Source organism: Arthrobotrys flagrans, assembly GCF_004000055.1.
Source record: "Arthrobotrys flagrans strain CBS H-5679 chromosome Unknown unitig_9, whole genome shotgun sequence".
In the NCBI taxonomy this organism is placed as follows: Eukaryota; Fungi; Ascomycota; class Orbiliomycetes; order Orbiliales; family Orbiliaceae; genus Arthrobotrys; species Arthrobotrys flagrans.
This window is the reverse complement of record NW_027137551.1, coordinates 361,730-374,147: the sequence shown is the minus strand read 5'-3', so window position 1 is coordinate 374,147 and position 12,418 is coordinate 361,730. Positions and strand designations below refer to the sequence as shown.

The 12,418-nt window shown below is 43.9% G+C and overlaps 2 protein-coding genes across 2 annotated transcripts; one reads left to right on the top strand and one right to left on the bottom strand.

Annotated features, from left to right (window-relative positions):
* Positions 1-5,550: 5,550 nt before the first annotated feature.
* On the top strand, positions 5,551-6,810 carry DFL_005489 (uncharacterized protein; the record flags this gene model as incomplete). Its single annotated transcript, XM_067634755.1, has 1 exon — positions 5,551-6,810. The coding sequence occupies one exon, from the start codon at positions 5,551-5,553 to the stop codon at positions 6,808-6,810; it is 1,260 nt and encodes a 419-aa protein (XP_067489254.1).
* Positions 6,811-9,173: 2,363 nt separating this feature from the next.
* DFL_005488 (uncharacterized protein) lies at positions 9,174-12,362 on the bottom strand (the record flags this gene model as incomplete). The annotated part of the gene is made up of 3 exons (XM_067634754.1): positions 9,174-10,191; positions 10,508-11,987; positions 12,056-12,362. 3 exons carry the CDS (start codon positions 12,360-12,362, stop codon positions 9,174-9,176), a joined length of 2,805 nt encoding a protein of 934 aa, XP_067489253.1.
* Positions 12,363-12,418: the final 56 nt, after the last annotated feature.

The window sequence follows — 12,418 nt, the reverse complement described above, 5'->3', positions numbered from 1 at the left end:
TGCGACGAGCCCGAGGCTAATATAGGATCCGTAGGATCTATTGATACAATATATGTAGCGGGGCCGATGACATGTAACTGGCCTTGCCAGCTAGGCTGGCAGCGAATCAATATTGCAACGTTCCAACACAATAAAGTATTGCATGAAATTAACACTGGTGATATATCAGTGGCCTCCAATCAGGCGATATCACAGGCTGTAAGCTGCGCGAGAGTGCTACACATTGCCCATTAACTTACTTACCCTAGGTTCCGTCAACAGCTAATGTAGTCAACTTCAAAAATTCTGAGCCGTATACATTTTGGATCTCTGTGACTTTAGCTATTCCACAAGCTCCCGAATCTACTAGTTATATTTTCAATCAAACCATGTTGCTCATTCGTCCTCGGCCATGCTCCAGACGTTCTATTTTCGTCTTGTTGCATCCTTTCAGTGAAGACATAGTACTTCCAAACTTCGCGCAACTTCTCGACTCTCTCCCAGAGAACCCAAAGGGAAGCCTGTTTCCGAATACATGAGGGACAATAAGTCGCTTCAAGATCCCACCAGGCCCGACTTGACGACCCCATTGAAGATGCTAATGTAACTTCATGGCATCCTATAGCTCCTTGGCAACCTCTTTGTATTAGCTCGCCTGGGTTATAACCGAGCTGGCGCTTTAGCATTTCTATCTCGAGTAGCAAATTTGTCATCTCTGAGATAGCCCTTGCAAAGGATTCATTTCGGGTTTCTTTGATCTTGACTACAGATGGGGTGTGTCGTAGTCAGCATCCGAATAGTTCGAAATCGAGAAGGCTACGCACTCGAAATAACGAATACATTAACAGGACAGGTTTAGACTCACTAAATACTAACTCGGGCACTAGATCAAATACCACCGGTACCATGATGGCCTTCTCTTCAGCTCCGGATGATTTTAACATTCTACTTGTATCCTCGAACGATTCCATGTCGCCCACAATCTCCTCCACAAGCGTGTCGAAAACCTTGCGATGATATGACGTATAGTTACTAATATTCGGAAATGCTTGGGCTAAGAACAACCATTGTTCACAGCCTTCTTTCGAAATATCCTCTTTTCGAGATTCCGAAAGAGAGACTGCTTCATTGAATGTTACACTAGAGCCATCTTCTCTAGGTAATAATGGCATCACCCACTTCTCTGCCCACAGCCCAATCGCTCTTTGCCAATGGTACTTGTCGCACAGCATTGCTACAGCCAAAATATTTTCTCGACTAATTGCCTTGGGGATATTATCGGTTTGAAAATGTACGATATTGAGCATCCAACCCAGTGCAGGGATAGAGTCTTCATGAAGGCGTAAAACGGCAATTGGATTGCCATTTAAGTGTGTTTGCGGAAGTGGTTTAAATCCATTCGTTGGGTCTAACATTCGATCGAACAAATGTGATGATACTCGCAAACAGGCTTTGGAAACTAGGAACCCATACATTTGCTGATTTTCTTCATCTTCGAGCTCGATAATTAAATCTGGTTCTCGAGTGAACCATATGAATTGCATGCCAGTTGTATAAAATGGACCTCGGAAGTGGTCCCCGCCCGCAATCGTCGGTAATAAATCTAAAAGATAGTATCTTAAGATGGACGGAAAGACATTGAAAACTGCGAATCTAATCGCGATGTCAACGGACCTAGAACTCGGATGGAGAATCGGGGTTTAATATATTTTTTCCTGGATAATATGTATGCGGAGAATAACTGGAACACAGCTTCAATGTGGTCATGTGGACTCGGAGCCGTGGCGAAGTAATACGGCAATGCAAACATACATCGTATTGTACAATTAAAATTTGGCGATTTTTCCCAGCTTATAAAAATTAACTTCTTAAATATAGTATTTTAAAGTTTAAAAACAACGAAAATCGTCTTTAGTATATAGTTACCGATTTCAATCTGAATAAGTTTCAAAGGTGTCTGAATAGTAGTTATGGCGCTGTCATAGGTCTCTCTTTGACTAATTTCTAGTTGCGATGGGTGGTTTCGAGATTTTGAAAACCTTGGCTTGACTGAGTTGAATTTTGGCCAACTATAGAGAGGGGACCCTTTGGTATTGGTGGGGTAAAATGCCATTTTGGCAATATAAAAGAAAAACTGAAAATCGTGTTGTTGAAATCAGAATTTCCCCAAAAAGTGACCTATAATGGTGCTACGACTACTACTTAGTTACGATGTATTTTTGGATTGCCGTAAAATACCCCAAAATGAGAGACTTTAAAGGGTCGCTTGCTCTTCCAGGATGACCAACTTCCAAGGATAGCCTCCTAGCAGCCGCGATACTAAAAGGCTCCTGTCGCCTAGCTCTACTGGGAGGCCAAGAATGGCTCGGAATAACTCAACGCAAAATATTCCCGCACCGTTGCAGGTTGCTATTTAAAGAACTGGCTGAAAGCCAAAGATATACCGGATTAGTACTGCCTTCCTTACTCACTCCGGCTGTTTGTAGCTTAGCATTATAACTAAAGAAGACTATAGTTTTTGTAGTTTGTCACGGCGGGCGAATGAAGCCTCATTAATGAGATATTTGGAAGCTTGAGTTACAGCACATGCATGGAAGCATGCGTTTGCGCAATTGTTCGTCATTCTGTAGACCAAGGGCTGCGCATGTGTCGTTCTAAATTTTCAATTGGCTCACGACCGCAAATTTAAAGAACAACCTTATTCTGAGCATAGTCAATTGACATCATAATTGGCTGGATCCGCGGATGTACAAGCTGGTTAACGGTTGAGTATTTTAGGCTGTACCCATAGCTTGACTTACTCGGCTGGGCCTACAACATAATTAACAGCACAAAATATCTTCGGATGATGAGGGTTTGAAGGAAAGCCCTCGAGGAAATAGTAACGATTGAGTGTGTGAACAAGCGCCGAAATATTCACAACTGATCTGAACGTTGATAATACTTGTTAGTACATCGAAATTGATGACTGTTTATATCTGATTTAGTTTTCGAAATTGGGGTGAATGGTCTTGTGACAAAAGTTCCTGCACGTGGATGTTGATCAACTGGAGTATCGAGCGCTTATTGAATTCAGTCAACTGACAAGCGCGGTAAGGTTATTCCTATCGGAGTTTGGCTTGTGCTTGTGGCTAGTTTCTGATAGGTCTATTTGCGCTCTAGGTTTCTCCTCGCGGGAGTACATTGCTATAGCCACTAGAAACATATTAAAACCAATATCGAATATAATATTACCCAAAATTGTATTCGGCGATAGGAACTTAGGTTCGAGTACGGATCATAGGTCTGCAATCGATAGGAGCAAAGAGGTGTAAGTTCATGATTATTACGTAATACAAGGACGAGAAAAATAGTCTCGCGCCCAAATCGATCTTAACTTCTTAGACTAGGCCCAGGTCTAGACAGCGTGGTGAAATCAGGAAAAATGGTCCTAAGGAGACAGGGGAAAGTGGGGAGAGATGAAAAGGAAAAGAGAGGGGATGATGGATCGGAAAAGTAAAAGGAAGAGGAATGGTAAAGTAACGGCAGGGCGAGGGCTGAACAATGGCCCTGGCACTTGCCTTTTAACGATGGTCAATATCAATAAGTTTCATGACCTACTTTTCCCTTTTGCTACTTTCCTCTTGTTCGATATCGATACCTTGGCCCCGTTTCCGGCTCTTCACCGATTTAGTATACTCAGGCCCAGGGACATCAAGAATCTTGTATCCGGATATATAAATTAAGACATCTTTCACACAATTTTGAGGTCTTTAAGCTCAGTTGCAATGCCATAAAGAGTAATACCCTGAATTCGGTCGGCAAACATCCAGACTGGCCAAATCGGAGTAGCGGAAACTGGGCTCGAAAAAAACATTTCCGATAAATCAAGAGCTGTGAGAGACTCCTCCGATGCTGACTTGCCTTGCTTGGTGATTTTGATTGTCCTTGCTAGTGGTGGAGAGCTGATGATGGAGTTTTGCCTGAAGGCAGCGACTGGACGTGCCCAATGAAATAAATAGCGCTTCCTTTCTCGGAGAATGTGCGCTAAGAAGACGACATAGTTAGTGCGAATATTGTTAAAGCCAATGCCTAAGAACCAAGGATAAAGGCAAGAATACCGAAAATGCTGGACGGAATGTCCTTATCCATAATCTGGGTGATATCATTGCTCTCAGAAGAAACGCCTATTGATTCAGCGCACCTCTGGAACCCCGTCGCTCCTTTCCGCTGACAAAAATTTCTCAACAATACTAGGGAAACTTTCTCGATTATACGACTGGAACAGTCAACAGCTGGAAAGGTGTCGGCTATGAGCAGCCAGCCTTCGAGCCCTGGTGCCGTAACCTGGAGCCATCCTTGCCGACTAGAACGCGAATTCAGTATAACGCCAACTCTTCTAGAGCACCAGCAAGCTGATACTTACGAGCACAGGCCGCAAAGGTCTTTCATTGCTCGAATAAGACCGGTCTGGGTTCCTCAGGGGCTCTGTGGATGATCCGTAGAAGAAGGGGAGGGATATCTCTGTGTTCTCCGGGGTCGATCATAATTCTCATAATCGGATATTCTACTCCCTCGATGCCTCTGTGAGTCAGGGATGGCATCATTTCTATCACAGGAGATAGCCCTTTTTGGCAGCGTATTGTCGCGCCCTCAACCAACATGGCTGTATGATACTCCTTGGTTTCTTTGTTTCCTAAGTGGAGGAGGGTATCGGGGTCCCCTAAAACCCACTCAACTCTACCACCATCGACGCAGAGAGGGCTAGACACTTTCGCCTTTGTGTATGATGCCGATAGGCAACCGTTGTGGGGTAGGGGATTCCGGAAGGTTTAGCGTCTTGCAATGACTAACAAGAAATAAGTTAGGAGTGAATCGTTGTGGCCGGAGGTGAGACAGGAGTTTGGCTATTTGGGTATTATGCTAAAGTGCGAGGTTGTTTGGATTTCTAAAGCACTGTTGGATGGCCTGGAACAAGACCACTGTTGGAGGCTTTTACTTATCAAGCCGAGCCCTAGTTGGATTATCCTCTACAGGATCAGCGGGCCCGGGTCGAAAGAAAGTGGGAATACCGAATAATAGAAGAAACAGGCCAATTCACCGCGAAAATTCCTAAAAGGATGTATTTTATATAGATCCATGTATATATGTATTGAATATGTATATATGGGATTTTCATCCATTTGACACTGCGCAGCTGCCTGCAAGGAGATAGCATCGGCATATCTCTTACGGGCTCAGGGAACTTCTACCAAAATACTTAATCATCTTGAAGCATATCGCCCTTGAGCTTTGTGCACTTCCTACCGACTTGGAACCTAGGCAAGTACCTAGTCAGCAGTAACAGCACCAAAATATGCTACTCGGACAGTTATTATGCGTTGAGATGTTGGGGTTTTAGTATCCCGGTGTACACCAGTGGCGATCGACCGGTAATGTCTTGGCACCGGGGCGCTGCAATTCTTGGCGTCACATTTTTTTTTTTTTTTGCGATTTGCGACACTATTGTAATTGTACCCTCACCAACCACCACAGCGGTCAGAACCTCACCTTCGTACTAGTCTATCCACCTACTCATCACCACCTGCTACAATGGCTAACGCACCGGTCGATACATCCCCGGACCGGGTCTCAAAGAAGCGAAAGCTTTCGGAAAACGCCGAACCAGAACTCGAAATTAATGTCAACCTACCCGAACCGCCATCGAAAAAGGACCTTCGAAAGCTCAAGAAGCTAAAGTCGAAGGGTGTCGATACGGATGCACTCACATCTCTCAATGTTCCTCTGATTGATCGGTCCAAGAAGGGTGCTCAGGAAGGCGAGACCCCTGCGAATGGCGCGAACTCGAAACGAAGTCCTTATGGTGTCTGGATTGGGAACCTTAGTTTCAGTACCACCCGGGAGGAACTGATTGGATTCTTTACCCGTGGATCAAAAGAAGACGACGATAATAAGGAGAAGGATACGGAAGGTGACGAAGTCTCAGGAACAGGCATCAGACAGAAGGATATCACCCGGCTTCACATACCAAAATCTACCAAATTCAAGAACCAGAATAAGGGCTTCGCCTATGTCGACTTTTTGACAGCCGGGTGCATTTCACATGCTCTCAGACTCTCTGAGAAGCTGTTCAATGGTAGGAAGGTGCTTATAAAAGCATCCACAGACTTCAATGGTCGTCCAGAAGAAGACAAAAATAAGAAGGGAGAACAAGGCTCCATCAACTCTGGAACGAATCCGCCATGCCGCAGTATCTTTGTTGGAAATCTCGGGTACGAAGTCACAGAGCAAGAGATCTTTAGACACTTCAGCCCTGCTGGAAAGATAAAGAAGGTGCGATTTATGACGTTCGAAGACTCCGGCAAGTGCAAAGGGTTCTCATGGGTTGATTTTGAGGACCTCAAGAGTGCAGAGAATGTCTTCGCGGGGAAGATAGAGGGATCTGAAGATAGTGAAGGTGAAAAGGAAGAGGAAGATGATTCGGAAAGCGGGAGTGATAGTGATAATGAGGAGCGGCCGAAAACGAAGAGAAAACCTACAAAGAAGCAAAAGAAGGTGAAGGCAAACCCGTACGCTTTCATGGGAAGCCGAAGACTCAGGTTAGAATACGGAGAGGATTCGACAACAAGATACAAAAAGAGATTCGGCGATGGCAAGGCAGATGCGAATGGAAAGCCAGAGAGGGGAGACTCTTCGCACAGGAAGCCATCAAAAGATGCGCCTATTAGGAAAGAGGCAAGCAAGGGACCTAAGAGAGAGCTTACTACTGAGGAGAAGCAAGCCAAGACCGTGGAATCTAGGCTCACTGGTAGAATTGTGGAGGGTACAGGGAAGAAGATTACATTCGACTGATAAAAGATATTTGAGCATAGCAACAGTCTTAGGATATCGTGGATACCACTGAACCATAATGACACACTGATCTTCTTCAAACCTTTCTTTCAATTAGAAATTCTATGGCTATAACTGTTAGTCTCAAGGATAGTAGACTGTCTGTAATTGCATGTACATTTCAGGGCTCCTGTGTAAAACGCTGTACGCATATGCACAGTTAGTTGGTTGGGATTAGCGAATGACTCGACCGCCTGAGCATCGTGTAACCGGCTCTTGACTCCTTTGTGAATTACAACAAAGCCAACACGACAGTGATGAGTTAAACATCATGGCTTTGCTCACAGTCATGGTCAATGTATAGAAACCAGGGGCAGTGGGATATGGAACGGGTGGACTACGGTTCTGCGAGTATAATTTTATAAGTCAAACATGACTGGGTGTTAGGAAAGAATTTTAAACTTGATTGTGTACCACTATCCTAAGTAGAACATACAAGACAGGCTTGAACCTTGGGTACAGGGATGTAAAGATGATAAAGTAGAATGACAAGAACGTTGTGTTCTTTGAAAAAAGCTTGGCACTAGTGTGAAACGGTTTTTGGAGAATAAGGATTAACAATGTAAAGAGAAAATTCAGAGAAAGGGTGGAACCATAACAAGATCAGACGTTCGAACTAGAGTAATGAGACAGCCGTTAAGTTGCTCATGGACCGGGCTCGAAGTCAGAGGCTCGCTGTAGCCAGGGAGAAGGAATAGTAAGTGCCGGCTGGAGGAGACAAGATGCATGCCAGGCGCTAATAGTCCACCATTTCCTATTAAGTGACGAGTAGATGTCACTAGAGTAGTAGATAGCCGACTTTTATCACCTTTAAGGACTCGACATTTGTTTGGAACTTTTTCGGTAAAGTCGCTGAGCATATTGTTAGCCAAGATATCAGCAATACGAAAGACTTCTTTGCATTCGATGTTGAATGGAGTATCGCGGAAGATATATAGTCCGAAACTTCCATCCTTCCCGCAGCTAAAGCGTTTGCAGGCACGACTAGTGATCGAGCAAGAGCCGTGGAGGTCTTTGATTTTTTTTGAGAGCAGTGATAAAATCTGCGAGGTCGGCACTATTCAATTTGTCTGAAGTACGGGCACACTCGACGACGTAGGTATCACAGCGTTTGAGAAGGAGGTCGGATTTGTCGACGGTGCCGGAGGAAGCAATATTAAAGACGGAAGGGTCAAAGCCAGGAGTTGATTCGATTTGAGCTTTGATGGATTTAATGCTTCTAAAGAAAATATAGCTATTACCACCAGGGACGACAGGTCTAGTCTATTCGATGTTATTATAGAAATGCAACCCATGGTGAGTGACTGACTTAGGTAGGGTAGGGGTAGGGATGCCGACAGAAAGCCAGATATAGAAAACAAGGGTGAAGATTAAAGTGATTAAAAGTTTGATGGATCCTATTATGAATATTAGAAATGAGAGGATACTTAGATAAGGTGAGACTAATATGAAAGGATGAGATGAAGGTTCGTTGCAAAGGTTTGCTGTTTAATTGTCTGAACTTTAAAAGGTAGAGGTGGAGGTAGATGTTTAAGAAAGAAAGAAAGAAAGTGAAAAGTTTCTAGGAGGGGGTGTTTAAATAGTCGCGAAGAATGAGACGAGGGAGTCTTTTTGACATACTCTGCAATTCGTGAAGATGTTTAGCGGCAGTAGTCTACGTTTACTTAATCTTGTTACTAGAATATTCCTACTTATACAGAAACTTTTTATTTATATATTCGTATATTATATTTGGTACGTACTTTGATTTTTTTTAAGATCGAAAGTCCCCCCTCGGAAACTGAGCTGAATTCTTAGTCTTCATAAATGCGACTACGAGCTTGTACGTATACGTATACACATGGATACAATACGAAATACAGGTTTTCTGCTGGAGCTAATATATTTTCACGCACACGGGCCTTGCAAGTATTGAATAGTCACAAATTTGCCGTAGAATATTTCACTTGTGCTTCTGAATTTGAATTCGAAGCTTGAACTAGTAAGATGAGAGGTATAAGAAGGAGTCGAGTATGATAGCCTCTCTATTAATTCCGAATTTCAGTTCATACCAAATGCTTTCTTTCTATATAATACCTTACGATTTAAATCACCGATATATGATAGCAATCAGACCGATATTTCATTAGAAAAAAGACTACGCTATCTATAAACCTATAAAAGATCCCATGTTTCACAAAATGAATTGCCCAACAGAGTATAACTTTAGACGAGTGCCCACCTTCGATATATATAAATGCTAGCCTGTCCCAGAATCAGAATGCCTTCTAGGGCATCGAAGTTTAAAGCTTTAATCTGAAAATTTTTGCTGCACCACATCTACCTTATGATAAAAAAGGATTATCTCTATCCCAACCGATTCCATCAACATGCTTCCCCACCAAAAATAAAGCTGCCTCGTTTGACCTGTGGGCAAGCCACATGAACTCCAACTCGTCAATTACAGCTTGAATATCAGGTAATCTTTGCTGTCTTTCCGGATTTTCAAGTTCCCACCACCCCCAGCAAAACCCAGGGTCGTAAAACTGAACTTTCATCCAGTTTTCAAAATTCGCCTTGAATTCTTCCATATTATCAAAATAGAATTTCTTACTACTTGAAGTTTCAGAAGAAGTTCCCTTGGGCAAAGCGGGTTTTCGAGCAACGAGAAGGAGATATTTCTTTTCTCTTCCGCAGTTGGGTTTCTGGGCGGTTGCTGGAGGAGTAGCTGTTTGCACATGAGAGTTTGAATTAATCGGGAATTTAAACCACTGATCAAATTCGCTATCCGCAACCAGAGCTTCACTCAGAGATTCGTGAGAAGATCGAGGAGTGAGTATTGGTACACCAACATCGGAGGGAGATGATCTCGCAGAACCCGTATCAGGGAATTCATAAGAGCTAGATCTCCTGTCTGGCACTAACTGAGATTGAGGATTGGTATTTGTATTAGCTCTAAGCCATTCAATCGAATTCTCAAAAAAGTGATTGAGGTTGTCGAAACTAAGGAAACTGTCGATAGTAGACTGTGTAGGGTCAGAGCATAAAAGTGATTTTGTGCGTTTTGATTCGGGGGCTTGTGATGCTGAAGCTTGTACAAGCAAAGGGTTTTGTAGATCGCCTAGACTTTGACTCAGACCTGTCGCTAGGCTGGGCTGTCTTGTTGGGGCTGATATAGATGCCGGGTAATTTGGAAACGTTTGTTGGGCAATTGTTCTCATCGGAACAAGGGGAGCAATTGACTGTGGTGGATCTCCCATTGGAGAAAATATTGTACTTAGGGGAAGAGCGGCGGGAGAAACGTGTATCGTCTGAGAGGATGCGTGAACTTGATGAACATCAAAGTCTTGATGGAGTGTCAGGCTAATTATAAAAACCAAATATATTTATATATGTAAGACAATCTCGAAGAAATGATAGACTTACGAGGGGATGGTATTGGACAGTCAGTCGGCCAATCTGGGTTACAAACAAGGAATATTTGTGACCACGTTCGTGCCTGGTGGATCGATGGAGGATTAACTCCGCCGAAGTGTTTTCTTTTCAAATGTTCTCTAAGTATATACAAAAAAGTAAGAAGGTTGCAATTATCCAATTTAAGTTTAGAGGAGTAGAGCAAGCTGGACGCAAACGATGACATCGCAACAGTTATGCTTACGATATATGCTTTTTCACTGACCTTACTCCCGGCAAATCCCGCCGATGTATAAAGATACATGTCTTGTGTTTAGTCGGATCGCCTTTTGCGTATGGGCAGGCTAAACGCTGATTGATCTCTTGTGCACTCATGAGTTTCTTTTTCCTCTTGGGAGGTTCTGAGCCCTTTCCGCCGTCGTCATCGTCAGATTCCCTTCGGCCGTGCTTTTTACCCTGATTCATCTGTCCATATTCTGAAGCAGGTGAGCTTTCGGGCGAATTTCCAGATCCTCCAGATGTCCTACTGTATCTGCCGGTTGAGCTTCCAGCAGGCTCACTACCACTAAACCTAGTAGTTGATCCCTTCTCGTAATTAAACCCTAGATAAGCGATATATAAAAGCGAGGCGCTGAGCTTTCCTAGCTCTTCGTCGTCATCCTGAAGCTGGTTTATGGAAGTATCAGTCGGGAAATATTGTGTGGTATAAGATTTTGTAAGTGTAGGCGATTGAGTGGATGGTTTCGAAAGGGGTCTTTCGGGCGTTGAATTGAGATTCAGAGATGATAGCGAAATATCTAATAGATTTGCAGAATCGATAAGTCCTCGATACTCTCGTCCCCCACTAAAAGTCGACTTTCTGCCATCTTGGGGGTCAAGTATTGACGAAATAAAGCTTTCGTCCTCCATACTGTCGCCGTCTACTACGCGCCGGTACCAGTGCAGCGGGTCCTGGAGATCCGAATCTGATGCAGAAGAGCTTAGGAGGTCCCAGAATTTCCCTCCACTAGATTTTTGGGGTGGAGATGGTGAAGACAGCCTAGTTTGAGGACTGAGTAGTTTTCTATCAGCCGAAAAGCTATACGGATTTGCCATAACCTCATCTCCTGCTAGTGGATTTGGAACATTTAGGGTTCTTAGTGGGGTAGCATATGGGTTTCGCCCGAGAGCAGCATATTCCCGAATACAAATATCCTGTACACTGTCCTTTGGCTGCAAATCCGAGTACGAACGCGAAGGATTGTATCTCATGCGTAAAATCAACTTGTTCTGGGACTTATAGTTTGGCTTCCCATAACTGTTAGATCCCAATTCGAGGATCGCAGAATTAAAAGCTTTCCTGACATCTGAAGGACGGTCCCTCCAAACAATTAAATCCGAGTCTCCATGAGTTCGCCCCCAATGGTATATTTGCAAGGCACAGTTAAGCAGCTGCTCTAAAGGGGAATCCTCTTCGGATCCTTCTCTATCTGGAGACAAGGCCGCAAGGTCGCCCATTGAGAAGCTATTCTCGTTTTTCAAAAGCCACCGCTCCATTCCATCTAGCGTCTTTCTAAGAAATTCGCCGTTGAACTTGAAAACGCCCCCCTTCTGTTTTTTGGTATATTTAAACTCTTTGGCCGGGGAATTTGTGATCGCGAGGGGACTTTGCCCGACTGACAATGGCGCTTGTTCCATTCCTTTATTGCTGCTAAAGGGTACCGTAGACTGGATCAGGCGGCTAGCGTTATATTCCTTCGTAAATTCTGTTCGTGATATTGCAAGTATTGATTAGCGAAGCCCATCTGATTACTATATTTGCAAGCCAAACTACCTCGAGAACGTCTGTGCCGCGTACTAGAAGGCGAAAATAATACTTCGGTGTCCAAAGCGGCCGATTCTTTGGGTTTTTTCCCCGGATGAGCTAGAGAATCGTTCATCGAGAGGTGGCTCTTTTCCTCATAGGCATTTCCGGAGTTGCCACCTCGGCTTTTTGATCTTTCATCCCGGGAGCTTCCGTTCCTAGTGGAGCGGCTAACATTCCTAGATTCCTTTTGAGTGCCTCTAGTACCGGAAGGGGAGCGAGAGGTTGAAGGAGGGAAGCACCCGCTCCTCATGGAGGCACGAGAAGAGTTAACCATACCCCCCAAGGTATATACTCACGAATTAAGACCGCAAGACGTACGCGCGCGTACGT